The sequence below is a fragment of the Archocentrus centrarchus genome, chromosome 8, assembly GCF_007364275.1.
Source record: "Archocentrus centrarchus isolate MPI-CPG fArcCen1 chromosome 8, fArcCen1, whole genome shotgun sequence".
In the NCBI taxonomy this organism is placed as follows: Eukaryota; Metazoa; Chordata; class Actinopteri; order Cichliformes; family Cichlidae; genus Archocentrus; species Archocentrus centrarchus.
The window spans coordinates 11,790,961-11,805,589 of record NC_044353.1 but is presented as its reverse complement, the minus strand read 5'-3'; the positions used below and the strand labels follow the sequence as shown (position 1 = coordinate 11,805,589).

Below are 14,629 nucleotides of genomic sequence, written 5' to 3'. Positions count from 1 at the left end.
ATCAGGTCAGTAGTAAATAGTTTAACAATCAAACAAAACAAAAGAAATTCCTCTGAAAATGGTCAGGCATAAGGACTTGGTTGAAAATGAGAAAGCAGCCAATGTCCAAAGAAGAACTCTGAAAGAGCTTCAGAAAGCCTGGAGAACTATTGCTCAAGGCCACTTTAAAAAATATAAGAAGGTCTGGCTCTTTGGAAGCAAGGTATAAAGACATTTACAGTGACTCAAGGCTGTTGCACAGTACTGTGGAGTAAATGTGCTCAAACCGATCATCTTCACACATGCTTATCACTTCTCTTGCTGTTCAATAAACAAGCTAGTGGGTCCAGAGATCCTTCCTGTGTGGACAAAGTCATGGCTAGGACGTCCTTAATTTGGATGGGACAGTTGATCATCAGCCAGGTGAAACAGCACGTACCTGAACAAAGCTGCTTTGAAATCTTTATTAACACACCGGGACTTAATGCAGCAGATAAAACCTCACATTTGCTTTTTAAAATCTCTCTTGCAAAGCAAGACACAAATTGTGACGTCAAAAAAGGAAGCAATGAGTAAAATAAATTTAAAAACGTTAAGTGTGTGAACGATTGAAGGTCAGGTCAGGAAACTCTATGATTGCAAACCTTTGCCAGGTGGAGCAGCAGGACTGAGGATCAAGCAGCTCTGATGACTTAATTAAAGTACTGAAGGAAGGAAGGGTGGACTGGCAGTGAGAGCATGGGATAAAGATGCTAAAGGTTAGAGAGGGAGAATGTGAGGGGACAGAGACCAAATGAACATGCAAAGAGGTTTCTTGTGTTGAATTAACAGCCTCATGTCCCTGTGGATGAACATCTAATTGCTGTGGTTTTGTTTGTTTTTTCCTTTAATGGAAGCAGTCTGGGAAAATATGAACAATACAAAACTATAGTATGACTGACAGAACTAAACCCAAGTCCACTGACCAGTGAGAGTCAGGTTGCAGAAAGGAAAAAAAAAGAAAAAAAAATGACGGGACAGAAGGTGGAGGGATTTTCTCAAAGCGGCTGTGAAAGACTGTTTGCCAAAACACTCAGACTCCAAACTGCAGGCCAAGACTGCCTGAAGTTTTTAATTATATTTTAGCAATCCTGCAGCTCTAAAGCGTGTACAGACAAGTCAATCTGAATAAATATTTTGATAAGCACGTTACAGCAATTAAAAAAAAAACATATAGTTTTAAATTGTAAAGTCTTTATTATCCTCTGATTGTGGAATTTGAGTAGAACAGGAAATTCTACTCTGAGAAGACTAGCATAAGATTACATTTTGGAACTTTTTTTTTCCACCACATGGTTGCTGCAATTTTTAAGATATGCTTCTGGATGTGTAAAAAAAAAAAAAAAGAAAGAAAAAGAAAAAAAAAGAAAGAAAAGAGAGAAAAAATTTTAGATACATGAACTGGAGTGATCTCAAACTCTGGCTTTGAAGATGAATCAGTTCCTCTGGTTCAAAGTTTTTTGTTTTGTTTTTTTCTTTATGTTTTGCACTTAGGATAGAATTTCTTTACAGGCAGTGATCACTGGAGAGCCCATAGAGACTAATGAGGAAAAATATAGTAATTCAGTTATTGAAAATTTCTTCTTCTTCTTTTCTTTTTGTAAGGAGAAAACTTTCTGATTTAAGAAAAAGAACTGTAATTTCTGAGCTATGATGTTCTGTGGGAGGGATTTTTTTTTTTTTCCTTTGCAGCTTCATCCTTTTACCTCCTAAGCTCTGCTGGACTTTCCTGGTGTTACATAATTAAAAGCTGAATACACTTAAGCAAAGTATAGCTTAAAATCCACAGAACACTGCTTTGGAGATCCAAAGGTTTCCAGAAGTTACCAATTCTGCCAGTCTGACCTACATAAAAACTTGCATTACATGGTGAAAAGGATAAGCAGAATATTTACATTTGATGTTATGTTATAACTATAAAAATATGGGACTTTAAATAGTGAAATTGCTTAAATAGGAAGCCAACAATTACTCAAATAACTACTTATATGCAGAAGAGCATCTCTGAATCACATCAAACCATGAGGCAGATGGTACTACGGCAGCAGAAGATCACAATAAGGGAACCTTGGTACCCACTGAACATTGTTTAAACACCACAGCCTGCCTGAGTACTGTTGCTGACCATGTCAATCCTTTTATGACCACAGTGTACCCATCTTCTGATGGCTGCTTCCAACAGGATGACGTGCTATGCCACAAAGCTCAAATAATCTCAAACTGGTTTCTTCAACATGACAATGAGTTCACTGCCCTCAAATGGCCTCCACAGTCACCGTATCTCAATCCAATAAAGCATCTTTGAGATCTGGTGGAACAGGAGACTCACATCATGGATGTGCAGCCTACAAATCTGCAGGGACAGTTCACCCCAAAATCAAACTGCCATATTTATCCTAATACCGGTATTGCTATTTATCCAGCTAGAATATTTTGGTGTATGTTGCCTAATTTTTTAATTCTAAGATATCTGCCATAGAAATCCCTTTTCAGTATAATCAATCTAAACGGTGCTTCCCTTGTGGTGCTTGAAGCATTCACTCCACATTTTAGAAACTTAGAACTTCACAGCGTTGTAATGTGATATCACAACCTGGACACTTTAAAAAAAAAAAGAAAAAACTTATATACCTTGTAGTGAGCAGTTTTGTGTAAAAGCTATTTTCTCTTTTACCCCTTTTACCCTGCCAGCCACATTACAGCATTAAAGTATCCATCTATCATTGACAAGAGGTTTGTGCTAGTGGAAGCAAAACAGGATGTAAACATTAATCCCCTAACCCTATATCAAAATGTTAAAATAAGATTTCTAGTAATTTTGGTTGGTTGGGGTCATCATTACTAGTAAAAGGCATTGCTGTTGAGTTGTTTTTTGGTTTTTTTCATGTATTTTTTTTGATACAAGAAAGCAAGTGCCATTGAGTTCCATCATATTCGAGAGAAAGCAGACATTTCTAAAGTTCATATCTCCAAAACTGGGTAAAGCACTCTGCATTTATAAATGGGACAACAGGACAGAGGAGAAATAGCTGCATCTTCGTTTAGGGTGAAATGTTCATTGTAGACTTAGTGAGGTTTCCTTAAAAGGACCATAAAAATTAATCAAATCAAAAGAATGTGAAAAAAATCTGCAAACAGCATAGTGCCAGAGGCTGTAATGTTGCATGAATTATGGGTTGCATGGTGAAAATTGTATCAATATATAGATCCTATGGAAATAACTGTGTCTTGGATCTTCCATTCCCACAATGGCAGCATGTTAATAAGCCCTTTACTGAGCAGATACCTCCAGAATAACTGCTTAGACATAATGAAATGACCTGAAAATGGACCGCATAGAATACAAAATGTTGTCAAACTCTGAAATTCTTTGGATGCTCCAATTTATGCAGCTATAATGTTGCAGCCCAGATTGGGCCCATGGGCATCGCTTCAGGCTGCCGCTGGATAGAGAGCAAAAGCTGATGTTGTTGAAGAGTATGAAATAAATGAAACAGAGAATGAGAAACAAGAGGATGAGGAAAAGAGAGCGAGCAAGTAGAGAGTCTGTGAAATGGACAAGATGGTGGGTAATTCTGTCACAGAGGACCCTGCTGTCAGGTGCTCCTTCTGGCAACATGTGTGGAACCATTTAAATGGACAGTAACAGCAGTTGTTGTGAGAAGGAAGGGTGTGTTTATTTCACTGTGTTACAGTATTTTCCCACTCTGTGTAAAATTTGAACCAGTGTTTCTGCCAAATTCTGTTAGCCCCCTCCTGAAGGGTTGTATACCGAGCACAGGGATACTGTGAGTATAATTGAGAAAAGGAGTACTCCCTACAAAAAGAAACTTATAAAAATATATGTGTAACTGTGTGTTTGGTGGCATGGTAGCTGGCAAACATGCAGTTGCATGTGCATGTGCATACATATAGTTAGGCCCGCAATTTGTTTGACAAAGACACAATTTTTGTAGTTTTGCTACTGTGTATCACCACAGTGAGTACTGTTTGAAAGTGCAGACTTTCAGCTTTAATTCAAGGAATTTTACAGAGGTTTTGCACCCATTTTTATACATAGTCCCCCATTTTCAGAGGCTCACAGTTCATTGCACAATAGACTGCCAGTTTCATGGCCAGGTGAGGCATGTTCTCTTGTTATTTAATGGCCAATGAAGCAGGCATATCAGAAGTCAAATGGAAAATTGCGGCCTGTGTTTAAAAAAAAAAAAATTGCTATTCATCCAAAATTTTAGGAGTGGCCAAATCAACAATCTGGTATATTCTTCAAAAGACTGAATGCGCTGGTCAGCTCAGCAACAACAAAAGACCTGAAAGCCCACAGAACACAACTAAAGTGCATGATGACAGAATCATTTCAGTAGTTAAGAAAAACAACTTCACAACATCTGATGAAGTCAAGGGGGTAGGCGTACTGTCTACGATCAAGAGACACCTTCATGAATGTAAATGCAGAGGATTTATAACAAGGTGCAAACCACTGGTTACACTCAAGAACAAGATGACCAGATTAGTTCTGAAAACAATATTTGGAGAGATGAAACCAAGATAAACTTGTACCAAAATGATGGGAAGAGAAAAGTCTGGAGAAGGAGAGAAACATGCCCATGATCCAAAGCATACCACAATATCTGTCAAATATGGTGGAGGCAGTTTTATGACATGGGAATATATGGCCGCCAGTGGAACCGGGTCACCGGTGCTTATTGATGATGTGCCTGCTGATAGAAGCAGCAGGATGAATTGTGAAGTGTACAGGGCTGTACTCTCTGCTCAGACTCAGCCAAATGCTGCGAAACTGATCGGACAGTGATTCACAGTGAGAATGGATGATGAGCCATAAATACTGCAAAAGCAGCCAAGAGTTTCTCAAGGCAACAAAATTAGATATCTATTAATGTCCAAGTCAGTCACCTGATCTCGCCCAACAGACCGTGCTTTTCAGGTATTAAATATGAACCTGAATACAGAAAGACCCACAGACAAGCACCAACTGAAGGTGCAGCAGTAATGTCCAAGAAACACAGCATTGGTGATGTCCTTGGGTTCCACACTTCAGTCATTGGATTTTCAAACAAGTAGGGACTGTGTATAAGAAATGGCTGTAATTTCTGAATAGTTAATGCAACATTTTTTGTTTTCAAATCTCTTGATATTCACTGATTTAAAATCCGCTGTGGTGGTGTGCAGAGGCAAAACTATGAAAATAACTTCTTACTTGAACAAATTATGGCCCTAAGTGAATCCACAGACATGAAGCACACTTCATGAACTATGGACTAATCCTCAAGACATCTGTATCATGCCAAAGTTAAATAAAAGCATTTGCTATAAATAGTCACCATTCTATAGAACATGCCTGTCCCTCTCACGCACTGAAATATTTGTCGTGCTTCTACAGAATTAAGAAAACTGAAAACAGCTTTAGTGCTTTTTGGAATATTTGATGGTGCATTGAGAAACTCTAGAACCTGTTTAAATCCTTGAGCCAGCGTGGAGAATGTTTCTGAGGGAGTGGATAATTTCCTGTTACTGTGTCTCCATCCCCAACAGCTGCTGTTGAAGTGCCCTAGAGTTACACAATGGACACACCAAAGTGTTCAATAAGCAATTACAGCACTGTGATAGTGCTGGACAGTTTCCTGACATGTGTGAATGTGAGACTAGCCCTCTAGGTGTTTTTTTCTGGAAAGGCAAACATAAGAAAATGCTTTTAGTCTTCTTGGCTAGAATATATTAGTAGAATTGACAGATTTAGCTATGGAGCAGAAAAGTGGCCCTTGGCTAAACTCTTCATACAGTAAATAAATCAATCAATTTGGGGTCTACAGCCGGGCTAAACCCCCACACACAGCCAGGCACAGTCAAATTCAACTCGTCACACATGCTCTGACTAGACTGTTGACATAATCCTGTTATTATGTTTGTTTTTGGAAATGGGATAACAATAAAAACAGATACACAATTTGCAGACTAACATGGCACAACAGGGGCTGAAACCATAAGGAAGACAAATGTAAAAAGATACCAAATTAAAAAGTCAGAAAAAAGTGAAGGAGCAAAAAAAAAAAAAAAAAAATCATACAGAAGATATTTCTTTTCATTTCTTTTTTTTCTCTCTCCAGGAAAAGGGACCAATAAATAGGGCCAAGCAAACAAGGTTGTAAGTGTCTTTAGGGCAGAGCATGTATGAGTGAAGTGGTGGTGGCGGTGGTGGGGGCAGATGTGATGACCAAACAGCAGAGTCGAGTTCCACTCAGAGAGCTCACACTAATCTGACTCGACATGCTGAACCCAGTCTATTTTTATTCCTTACAAATCACTCCTTTTGCTCAGCACTCGTTCGTACCACTTTTTCCCCTTAGTTTGTTTTTATTTCTCTTCTCTGCTTTACATCTATGGTCAGTGCATAGTGATAAATGTCATGCAAATGTTCACATTATCAAATGCACACAGGATACGTTCTCTTTTTATTGGCTCACCTGTTCACTGATTTGGAATATGGTGGTTGATATATTGTACAATGCTGGGTGTGTAATGCTACAAGATATGTGTTTTTAATTGCACATTCAAAATGTATTGTGATTATGTAACAAACCATTTTAAATCTCAACTGCATCCGACAAATACTGAAGTTCCTGAAAGAAAAGATTTTTAAAAAGCATGTTTTTAAGCTTCAGTTACTGAATAAAACCTTTGGGTCAACCACAGTCAAACAGCCAAAAGCTTTACATTATTAAAAAATAGGTCTGTTGTATGCTAACTTTTATGACTTTTGTTAGACTGCTAGCCTTTTTGTGCAACATGCTGCACAAAACCTGTCCCACAAGCTTGGAACATAATTTAATCCTTCTGCATTGGATACATAAAAGTTATAAATATTTAAGTATGGTAATGTAATGTTTATATCTGCTGTTGCATCACTGAAGTTATGCACTGTTACAGACACTGTACAAGTTTTCGGACAAAGTTGACAACTTCCCACATAACATGTTGACATCGAGAAAAGTTATTACAGTCAAGTACTTATCATACTGTAAACACAGACTCTGTTCACAGGAGCCCGACACACACACACACACACACACACACACACACACACACACACACACACACAAACACTGGGACACTCAGCTGATGTACTTGTGGGTTTTTTCATTTATCATATTCTAACACTGCTCATACATGGGTTATCAGCCAGTTTGGCTCGCTCCTGCCTTCGCTGCTGAGTCCAGCCTCCTTCTTCCTCCTCCCAGCACGCTATTGCACATATATACAGATGACATAATTGAAACACGTCAGCCAGCTGTGCCGGCCAGCCGCCCCTGACACCACCCCCTGAACCCCCTGCACCACCCCTCCCCTGCAGCTGAGCTACAAACCACACCCTAGTCATATATATATATATATATATATATATATATATATATATAATATATATATATATATATATATATATATATATATATATATATATATATATATATATATATAATTTTTTTTTTCATTTATCATTTACTTGTCACAACAATAGCAGTAAAGCTTTTTGTTTTTATGTCTTTTTTGGACATAAAAACTGAAAAAGCATTAAACATGTAACATTTAAAAACTGTTATTAGAGGAAATGCAAATGTGTTACATCATAATTTGGAGGGTCTTTGCATTCAAATAAACAACAATTTATAATTTGTAATTACATCCAAAACCTGTGTGAATGCCATCCCTGGGACCAGCTTGATATCATCAACACCAACTCATATTATTATTTACTGTAAAATTATATTGTGTCACACAGGCAAAGCCAGTTTTGCCATTTGATTTGGGCTGAGTCGTTCATCTGGGGGAATATTATTCTTGAAACTGGCTTGCAGAGACTCGATGGACAGGAGACACAGTGATGCTTTTTTTTTTAACCAACCAAAGATTCTGCAGGTTCAATTCTGATTTGTCATCACATTTTCTCATAAAGTGAAAATTAATTAGCTCCATTGTCATTTCCATATGTTTAAACCATATATGTTCACTCTTGCCCAGAGTGAAGTGTTTTCAGAGTAGAGCCTATTATAAAGCTCTGCTTCAACAGTAAAGTTCCCCAATAAAATATCTGGCTTTTTTTTTTTTTTTTGGCTGATACTGATCAATTACACAGCCAGGTCCCATACAAATGATTAGGATAGGTTCAGTACAGCCCTACTTTTACAGTTACAGTATTATTCTGGCTTCTTTGTTTACTTCCTTATTCACAAAGGGTTGCCACAGTGGAGCAATCTGCATATTTAATTTGACACAGATTTTTACAAAGGCACCGACATTCCTGACACAACTCTCCCAGGGATTTATGTCTTTTCCCAGACTCAAACATGAGATCTTTCACGTTAGGCAAACGTGTTAACCAGTGCACTACAGAGCCACTGATAACAGTACCATTCTAATAATATTATATTGTTATATAATATTAGGACATGATAATCTCTCTTTCTTGCTCTGTTCTTTGTCATCCAGACACAACTCCAAGAGACTACTACAAGAGCTACCCAATGGTAGATTACACCCACCGCCAGTCTCCTCCCAACTTCCAGCCAATCAACTTCCATCCCAAGGACAAGCCCTTCCTTCCACCACCGGATGTCCATGCACCATTGGCCATCACTATCAATGCCTCCCAGATCCCCAAACCTAAGATCTCCAAGACCAACACCCACCCACTCACCTCGAGCTCAGCCTTCAAAGCTTGGGACCCAAGTAAGAGCCACATTCAGCACCCGGCAGTCTCCCACATGGGCCTTGGTGGGCAGCCGCATCACCCAATCCAACAGCAGCAGCACCAGACACTGCACCAGCAGAACAGCCGGCGCCAGGCCTACTCCAACAAGAGGCAGTTCAGCATTGAAACGCTGCCCGAGCTCTTCTCACAGCCACTGGGCTATGGCCACTCACCGCATATGCACCCCAAACACAAGGGACTGGCCACTAACAGCAAAACAGAGGTCACTGTGTGAACATGGGGTGGAATTGGTGAACAGACAGAAGACAAAAAAGTGCAGTTGAGGGGAAATGTTCTAATATCTTTTATATCCTCAGTTATAATGGTGTGCTGGAGCAAGCAAATATCGTATCTGGAATTTTTTTAACTCTGCATTTTCCTCATCATTGTTACCAACAATAACAATAATGTGAGTGATATTTGTGTACTTTTGCAACCACTGGATCAAAACAGATAAGCTGCAGATAAGCTGTGAAGGTGGTGGATTGGCCTGTATTTGCTGTGACTCTTTGAACCTGGCAGCTCTTCTAAATAATTGAGTGGCAGTTGGCACAGCCCTCTCCTCCATCTCCTCTCAAGCCCCTTGTACCTCAGTGACATTTTGAACTGATATAGTGTGCCCCTCCACCATGTACAAATGTTCATATTCTACTCATACATTCTCTTTACCTCCAAAACTAGCCCAGACTCTGACACTGTCAGGAAAGGAGGGTAGAGGAGTGTTTCCCCTAAGACTCTGGCTTCCCATCAGTCGACACAATGCCATTGTGTTGTCAGCTCTCATTGCCCTCCAGCCCTCCGAAGAATGAGATATCAGCATGGCAATTCATACTAGAGAGGAGGGTAGGGTAGTGTGGGAGGGGTTCATCTCATTCCAGGGGCAAGTGAGATGAGAAAGATGGGAAAATCCAAACCATACACACACATACACACATTACACACTTGTCAAAAAGTACAGAAGGTTCCCAGTAGTGTCAAGAGACCACAGGAAACCCCACCTCCATCTAAAAAACTGGGCAAATGAAAAAGCCAGCCCTTTGGTTATTTGTGGCAGCATGTTGGAAGGCAAATTTCAGTCACAGTCTCTTGTGACGCAGTGGATCCTTTAACCTCTACATGAAACCCAGGATGTGTTACAATACCTAGAAAAGGGGCAAAGGGATCGTCCAGAAATGTCACTGCAAAGTCAGTACATTCTCTGTTTCTATTTCACAAATGAGATAATTCAGCTAGTGATCCACTTTTTTTTTGGCTCCATGAATGTTCAAAGACATATTTTTATTATTAAACACTGATTAGCATCATAGAGCATTCCCAAATGTTCTGTGCATTCGGGATCAACTTTTCCCAGCTGTTTGATGCATGTGGTTGTTTCTGCAATACCAACAGAATCTAAAGGACTGGAACCACTTGACCATGCACTGCAATTTACTTCGCTCCCTCTTAGTGAAGTGTCCTAGCACTACAAGTTAATGACTGTTTCCACATATACACAGAGCAGTGTACGTCAGTGGATTTCTAGGATCTAACACATCAAACTGTTGAATACTGATACAAAATATCAGCCAGGATTCAATTTCATCCAAATCAAAGGGGTAAAAATGGAAATTTAGGCCCGTTGCTATTCATAGTTGTTAATGTAAACAGACTGCAGTGGTCATTCTACATTACAAATATTATATAAATATTTATTGTAACATTAATGATGAATCATAGATATATATACAATTTAATAACCAGCGGGCTGCTTCATAAAGTGTCTCATGGCATGATGATGTTCACCCAAAATTCATCTTCTGTGCTATTTTCTAGACTTTAAGCATTTTTATAGTTTATTTCAATAACTTGATCAATAATCAGTGGCTGCTCATTTGCACTGGGAAGATTAAAAATTAGAAGATGTAGTGTAACGAACATAGAATGTGCACAAACTAAATGTCAACAAGCATGTGCAGGGTGAACACCGCCATAAGGTTGCCATTCGCTGCTCAAACTGTCAAATGTACAAATATATATACAATTGTGGGATCTGTATAAAATATTTGTATATGCTATATAGATGCTGGCACTCGGTGCCCTAGGCACAATTCAAACTTCCATCAAGATTGGTCCACTCATGTAGGAGGAGATAGGGAACTACAGTCATTTTAGTATGATTTATAGGTTGCATCTTCTTAGCTAGTTTGTTAGCCACAGGTAGAGGCATTGAAAAAATAATTAATTTAAAAAAAACAAAACAAATGTTAATCAACAGTTTTCCCCTGTGTATATTTAGCCATTATTAACTCAGATTTTCCATTTTGGTTTCTCTTCAAAAAACATTTAATTTATCAAGTTTTTCATCAAATCTTTACAGTATTGTTGACTAGTAAAAAATTTGCATGACATTTACAGGCACAATTGCTAAATACAGGGAAATAATGGAAATACGCCATCCTTAAAAGGTACCATCCAAAAAAGTCACCTGTGGAAGCTGAGTGTAATTTCTTTTCCAGAGGAGCAAATAGGAATATTGTAATCTGTTTTTAAATGAGAAACCCTTAAGTTGTTTGTCAAAAAAAACGGATTTTGATGGTTTTAGTGTAAAACTGCAATAATGCTTTTAGCCTCCAGAATCGTTTACCTCCACACCGTTTATTTTCAATCCCTCCTCCACAGCGTAGACCAGTCCAAAAGCCAGCCTGACTCACTGATTGAATTCACCTTTATTTGTTATCACTGGGACACCAGCTATTCCGCAGTGCATATGCCTGGCACATGCTACAGCGCATCAGGCAGGTAGTGGAACCTCATCAAACAGCACCGCTTAACGGAGCCGCACGTTATTTGGCACTTTTTCTCTCTTTAGCTCCCTTTCTGTCTTTCCATCTAGCTCTCTTTTCTCATTCTGTATCTGCCTTGCTTTCTCTTACTCGCAGCATCCTAGCAGACTTTCTTCCACTGAACGACCTCCCTCTGCGTATGCATATCCAGGAAGGGTTGAGCTGTGGGTACCAAGCACTCTGTCTGGTGTTTGGTACCCAGTGCTCCAAGCTTTTGCAAACCATGATAGCCTCACTGGGTCTTCTTAGTGTGTTTGAGTGTGTACAGGGAGAAAACTAAAATTAATGACAGGGCCAGTCAAAGCATGGCAGGCTCCAGATTTACTTCCTGCTACACCACACCACACAAGCACCCACACAAACATGATTACATTCATACACATACAAAAATTAAACCTTACACGTAGACAAGCTAGCATCCACAAACACAAGCTTTGACATCAATGACCAAATGCTTTGCAATATAATATTCATATCTGGAGATTTGCTGGTGCCAAGCTTAAAGAAGTGAAGTGGATTTTATGTGAGAGAGATTTAAATTTTTGAGAAGTTTTTTTATTTTTTTTTTACTTGCCAGCAGAAATGTGAGTCAGCCAAATTCCCCAATTTGCATCTCAATTTTATGGAGCTATAAATGTACACAAGCAAATAAAATGAGCGGCAGAGTAAAACTTTAACGAGAGAGAATAAAGCAGCAGCAGTAAAATTCTCGCTTGTAATGCTGCAGTGGCTTCTCCACTTTACCTCTCCAAGATGTGAAAAACCTGTTAGGCAAGCTGTTGGAGTGGTGCTAGGGGCTGCTGGCATGCTTTTGTAATAGGGGATAAGCAGAGAATGGGGATCATGAATACAAAAGCATCAATGGGATATGCACGCTGTGAATATGCATCAAACACATCTGTGCTTATGCTGTCGCCAGCACTGCGCAGTATTCAGTGTACCACAATGCTGCGGTTTCTCTTTCGTGGCTTCACCATCTCTTTGACTTTTATTCCCTTGAGGTGCCACATTTTTAGTGGGTCACTTCATATGAAAAGCTTTCTGGCCTCTAAAATCCTTACCAAACTGTTCAGTTAGGTCTCTCCTTAATCAACTGGAATGCATTAGAGGTCGAGAACAAATGAGGAATGACAGCAAGTAAACAAGCAATATGCATCAGTCAAGCAATAAGCGCTAAACCACCCTCACCCTATCCTTATCTCTTTCTTTCTGTTTGCCTATTTGGAGTCCTCCTCAGAGTTTAAGGATAGGTGGTAATGATGGCACGGGTGTTAAAAACAACAGAGAGAAGAGCAAAAGAATGAGCTGTGCAGAGGGCTTGAGAAAAAATGAAGGAGATGAGATGAGAAAAGAGAAATGGGGCTGCACTGACACAGCCTATATCGCAACGGTTGTTTTTCACTCTGACTTGTCTGGGTGGTCAAAAAAACATTCATTCTGGGTCTTATCTCTGTGCATTCAAACAACAAGCTATCAAAAGTGTTTTGTGACTGTAGCTGGAAGGCAAAGGTGGTCTTTACTCCGATTTGCACAACTACAAAATCAGGAATGGGACCCTGTACTCACTGGCTGACCTCAGAGGGTGTAATGCTTGTGCTAACAAACAGCATGGAGGTTGAACAGAATGCAGCACAGGCTCCAGGATTTGCAATTAAGGAGAGGAGTTAGTCTGCCAGGACAAACTAAACCTGAGGACAGGCTCCTAGAAAAGAGAAAGAGACTTGCAACTTGGAAGCTTTGCAGAGATTTTCTTGATGCTGTCATGCCTTGCATTGACTGGCTGACAGAAAGCACTGTGAATGGCTGCTTCCTGAATAGTTCATTTTGGGAGATCCACATCACAACTGCAAGCTCGCTGATGTACTGGAAAACAGTGACACCTTTCAGTGTTAATTTCCCGATGGACACCAAGCACTGAAGGATTTTCTTTTTTTCATCAATGCTGGATGGACTTTAATGACTACCTTCAAGCAAAAGACTTAACTAGACTGAAAAATCCTCTGATGAGCCACAGTTTTGCCTCTGTTGTGGACAACAGAAATAGTTGAACACACACACACACACACACACACACACACACACACACACACACACACACACACACACACACACACACAGACACACACACACACACACACACACACACACACACACACGCACCTGAAACAAGACACAAGAGCCACAGAGGTATAACACTAATTATATCCTAAATACAAAGTCTACAACTTTGTGGTATGAAGCAGGACCAAAACCCATGAATCAGGAGAAACTGAGTACACCTAACTAATGCTTAAACATCCAAAACAGTGAGAATGCTGGGACTGCTTTGGATCATCAGATTAGAGTGAATTTACTCAATCTCTCCTGATTACGACAGACTGTGGCATTGCTCGCTCAAGTCAGAGCTAACTGACTGTTGTTTATAAGACTTCCTCTCTATAAAAGAAACATTGCAAGTATTCTACTACAGGTTATCTGAATGCAACCTGGTAGACATACTTGGGCTCCATGATCCCGAGCAATATATAGATTATGTTGTATGGTTCAATTGTTTCTTTGTTTTCTGTCAGTTTTTGTACGGTGTTTTTCAATGATTGACCAACAGAAAAATTTTAAAGTGCTTCCAGATTTCATGGCCGCACACCCTCCTCCCCCTCGCAATCACCGAGCATATGCCATACAATGTAACATCAAGTAGTTGAATTACATTATATGCCATGTGTTTGAAGCTTGTATGGTATACATGCACTCATGTATTTAATGTTAAATGATATTGCATTGTATCCAAGTGCTTTGCCAACACATTAGCTGAAAGTGAAAGGAAGATTCAGTGGTTTCTTGTACAGCTTTTGCATCTGCAAAAAAAAACCCCAAATAAATAAAAAAAGAAAACAAAACAAAAAGAAAAAGAAAAAAAAGTAATGCATTGTCTCATAATAATTTGTAATAAGCAGCAATAGGCTGCCTTGGATTGCTATGTATTACTTGTGTTTATATGTATCCTATACCATTTGTCTGCTGTGAA

General features: G+C 39.3%; 1 protein-coding gene across 1 annotated transcript in view; it reads left to right on the top strand.

The window, feature by feature from the left end:
- Positions 1-13,668, top strand: part of LOC115784719 (protein shisa-8) — a 112,060-nt gene extending 98,392 nt beyond the window's left edge. Inside the window, 1 exon segment of the mRNA XM_075074398.1 lies at positions 8,521-13,668. Coding sequence (XP_074930499.1) covers positions 8,521-9,017 — 497 coding nt within the window. The 3' untranslated portion in view covers positions 9,018-13,668.
- Positions 13,669-14,629: the final 961 nt, after the last annotated feature.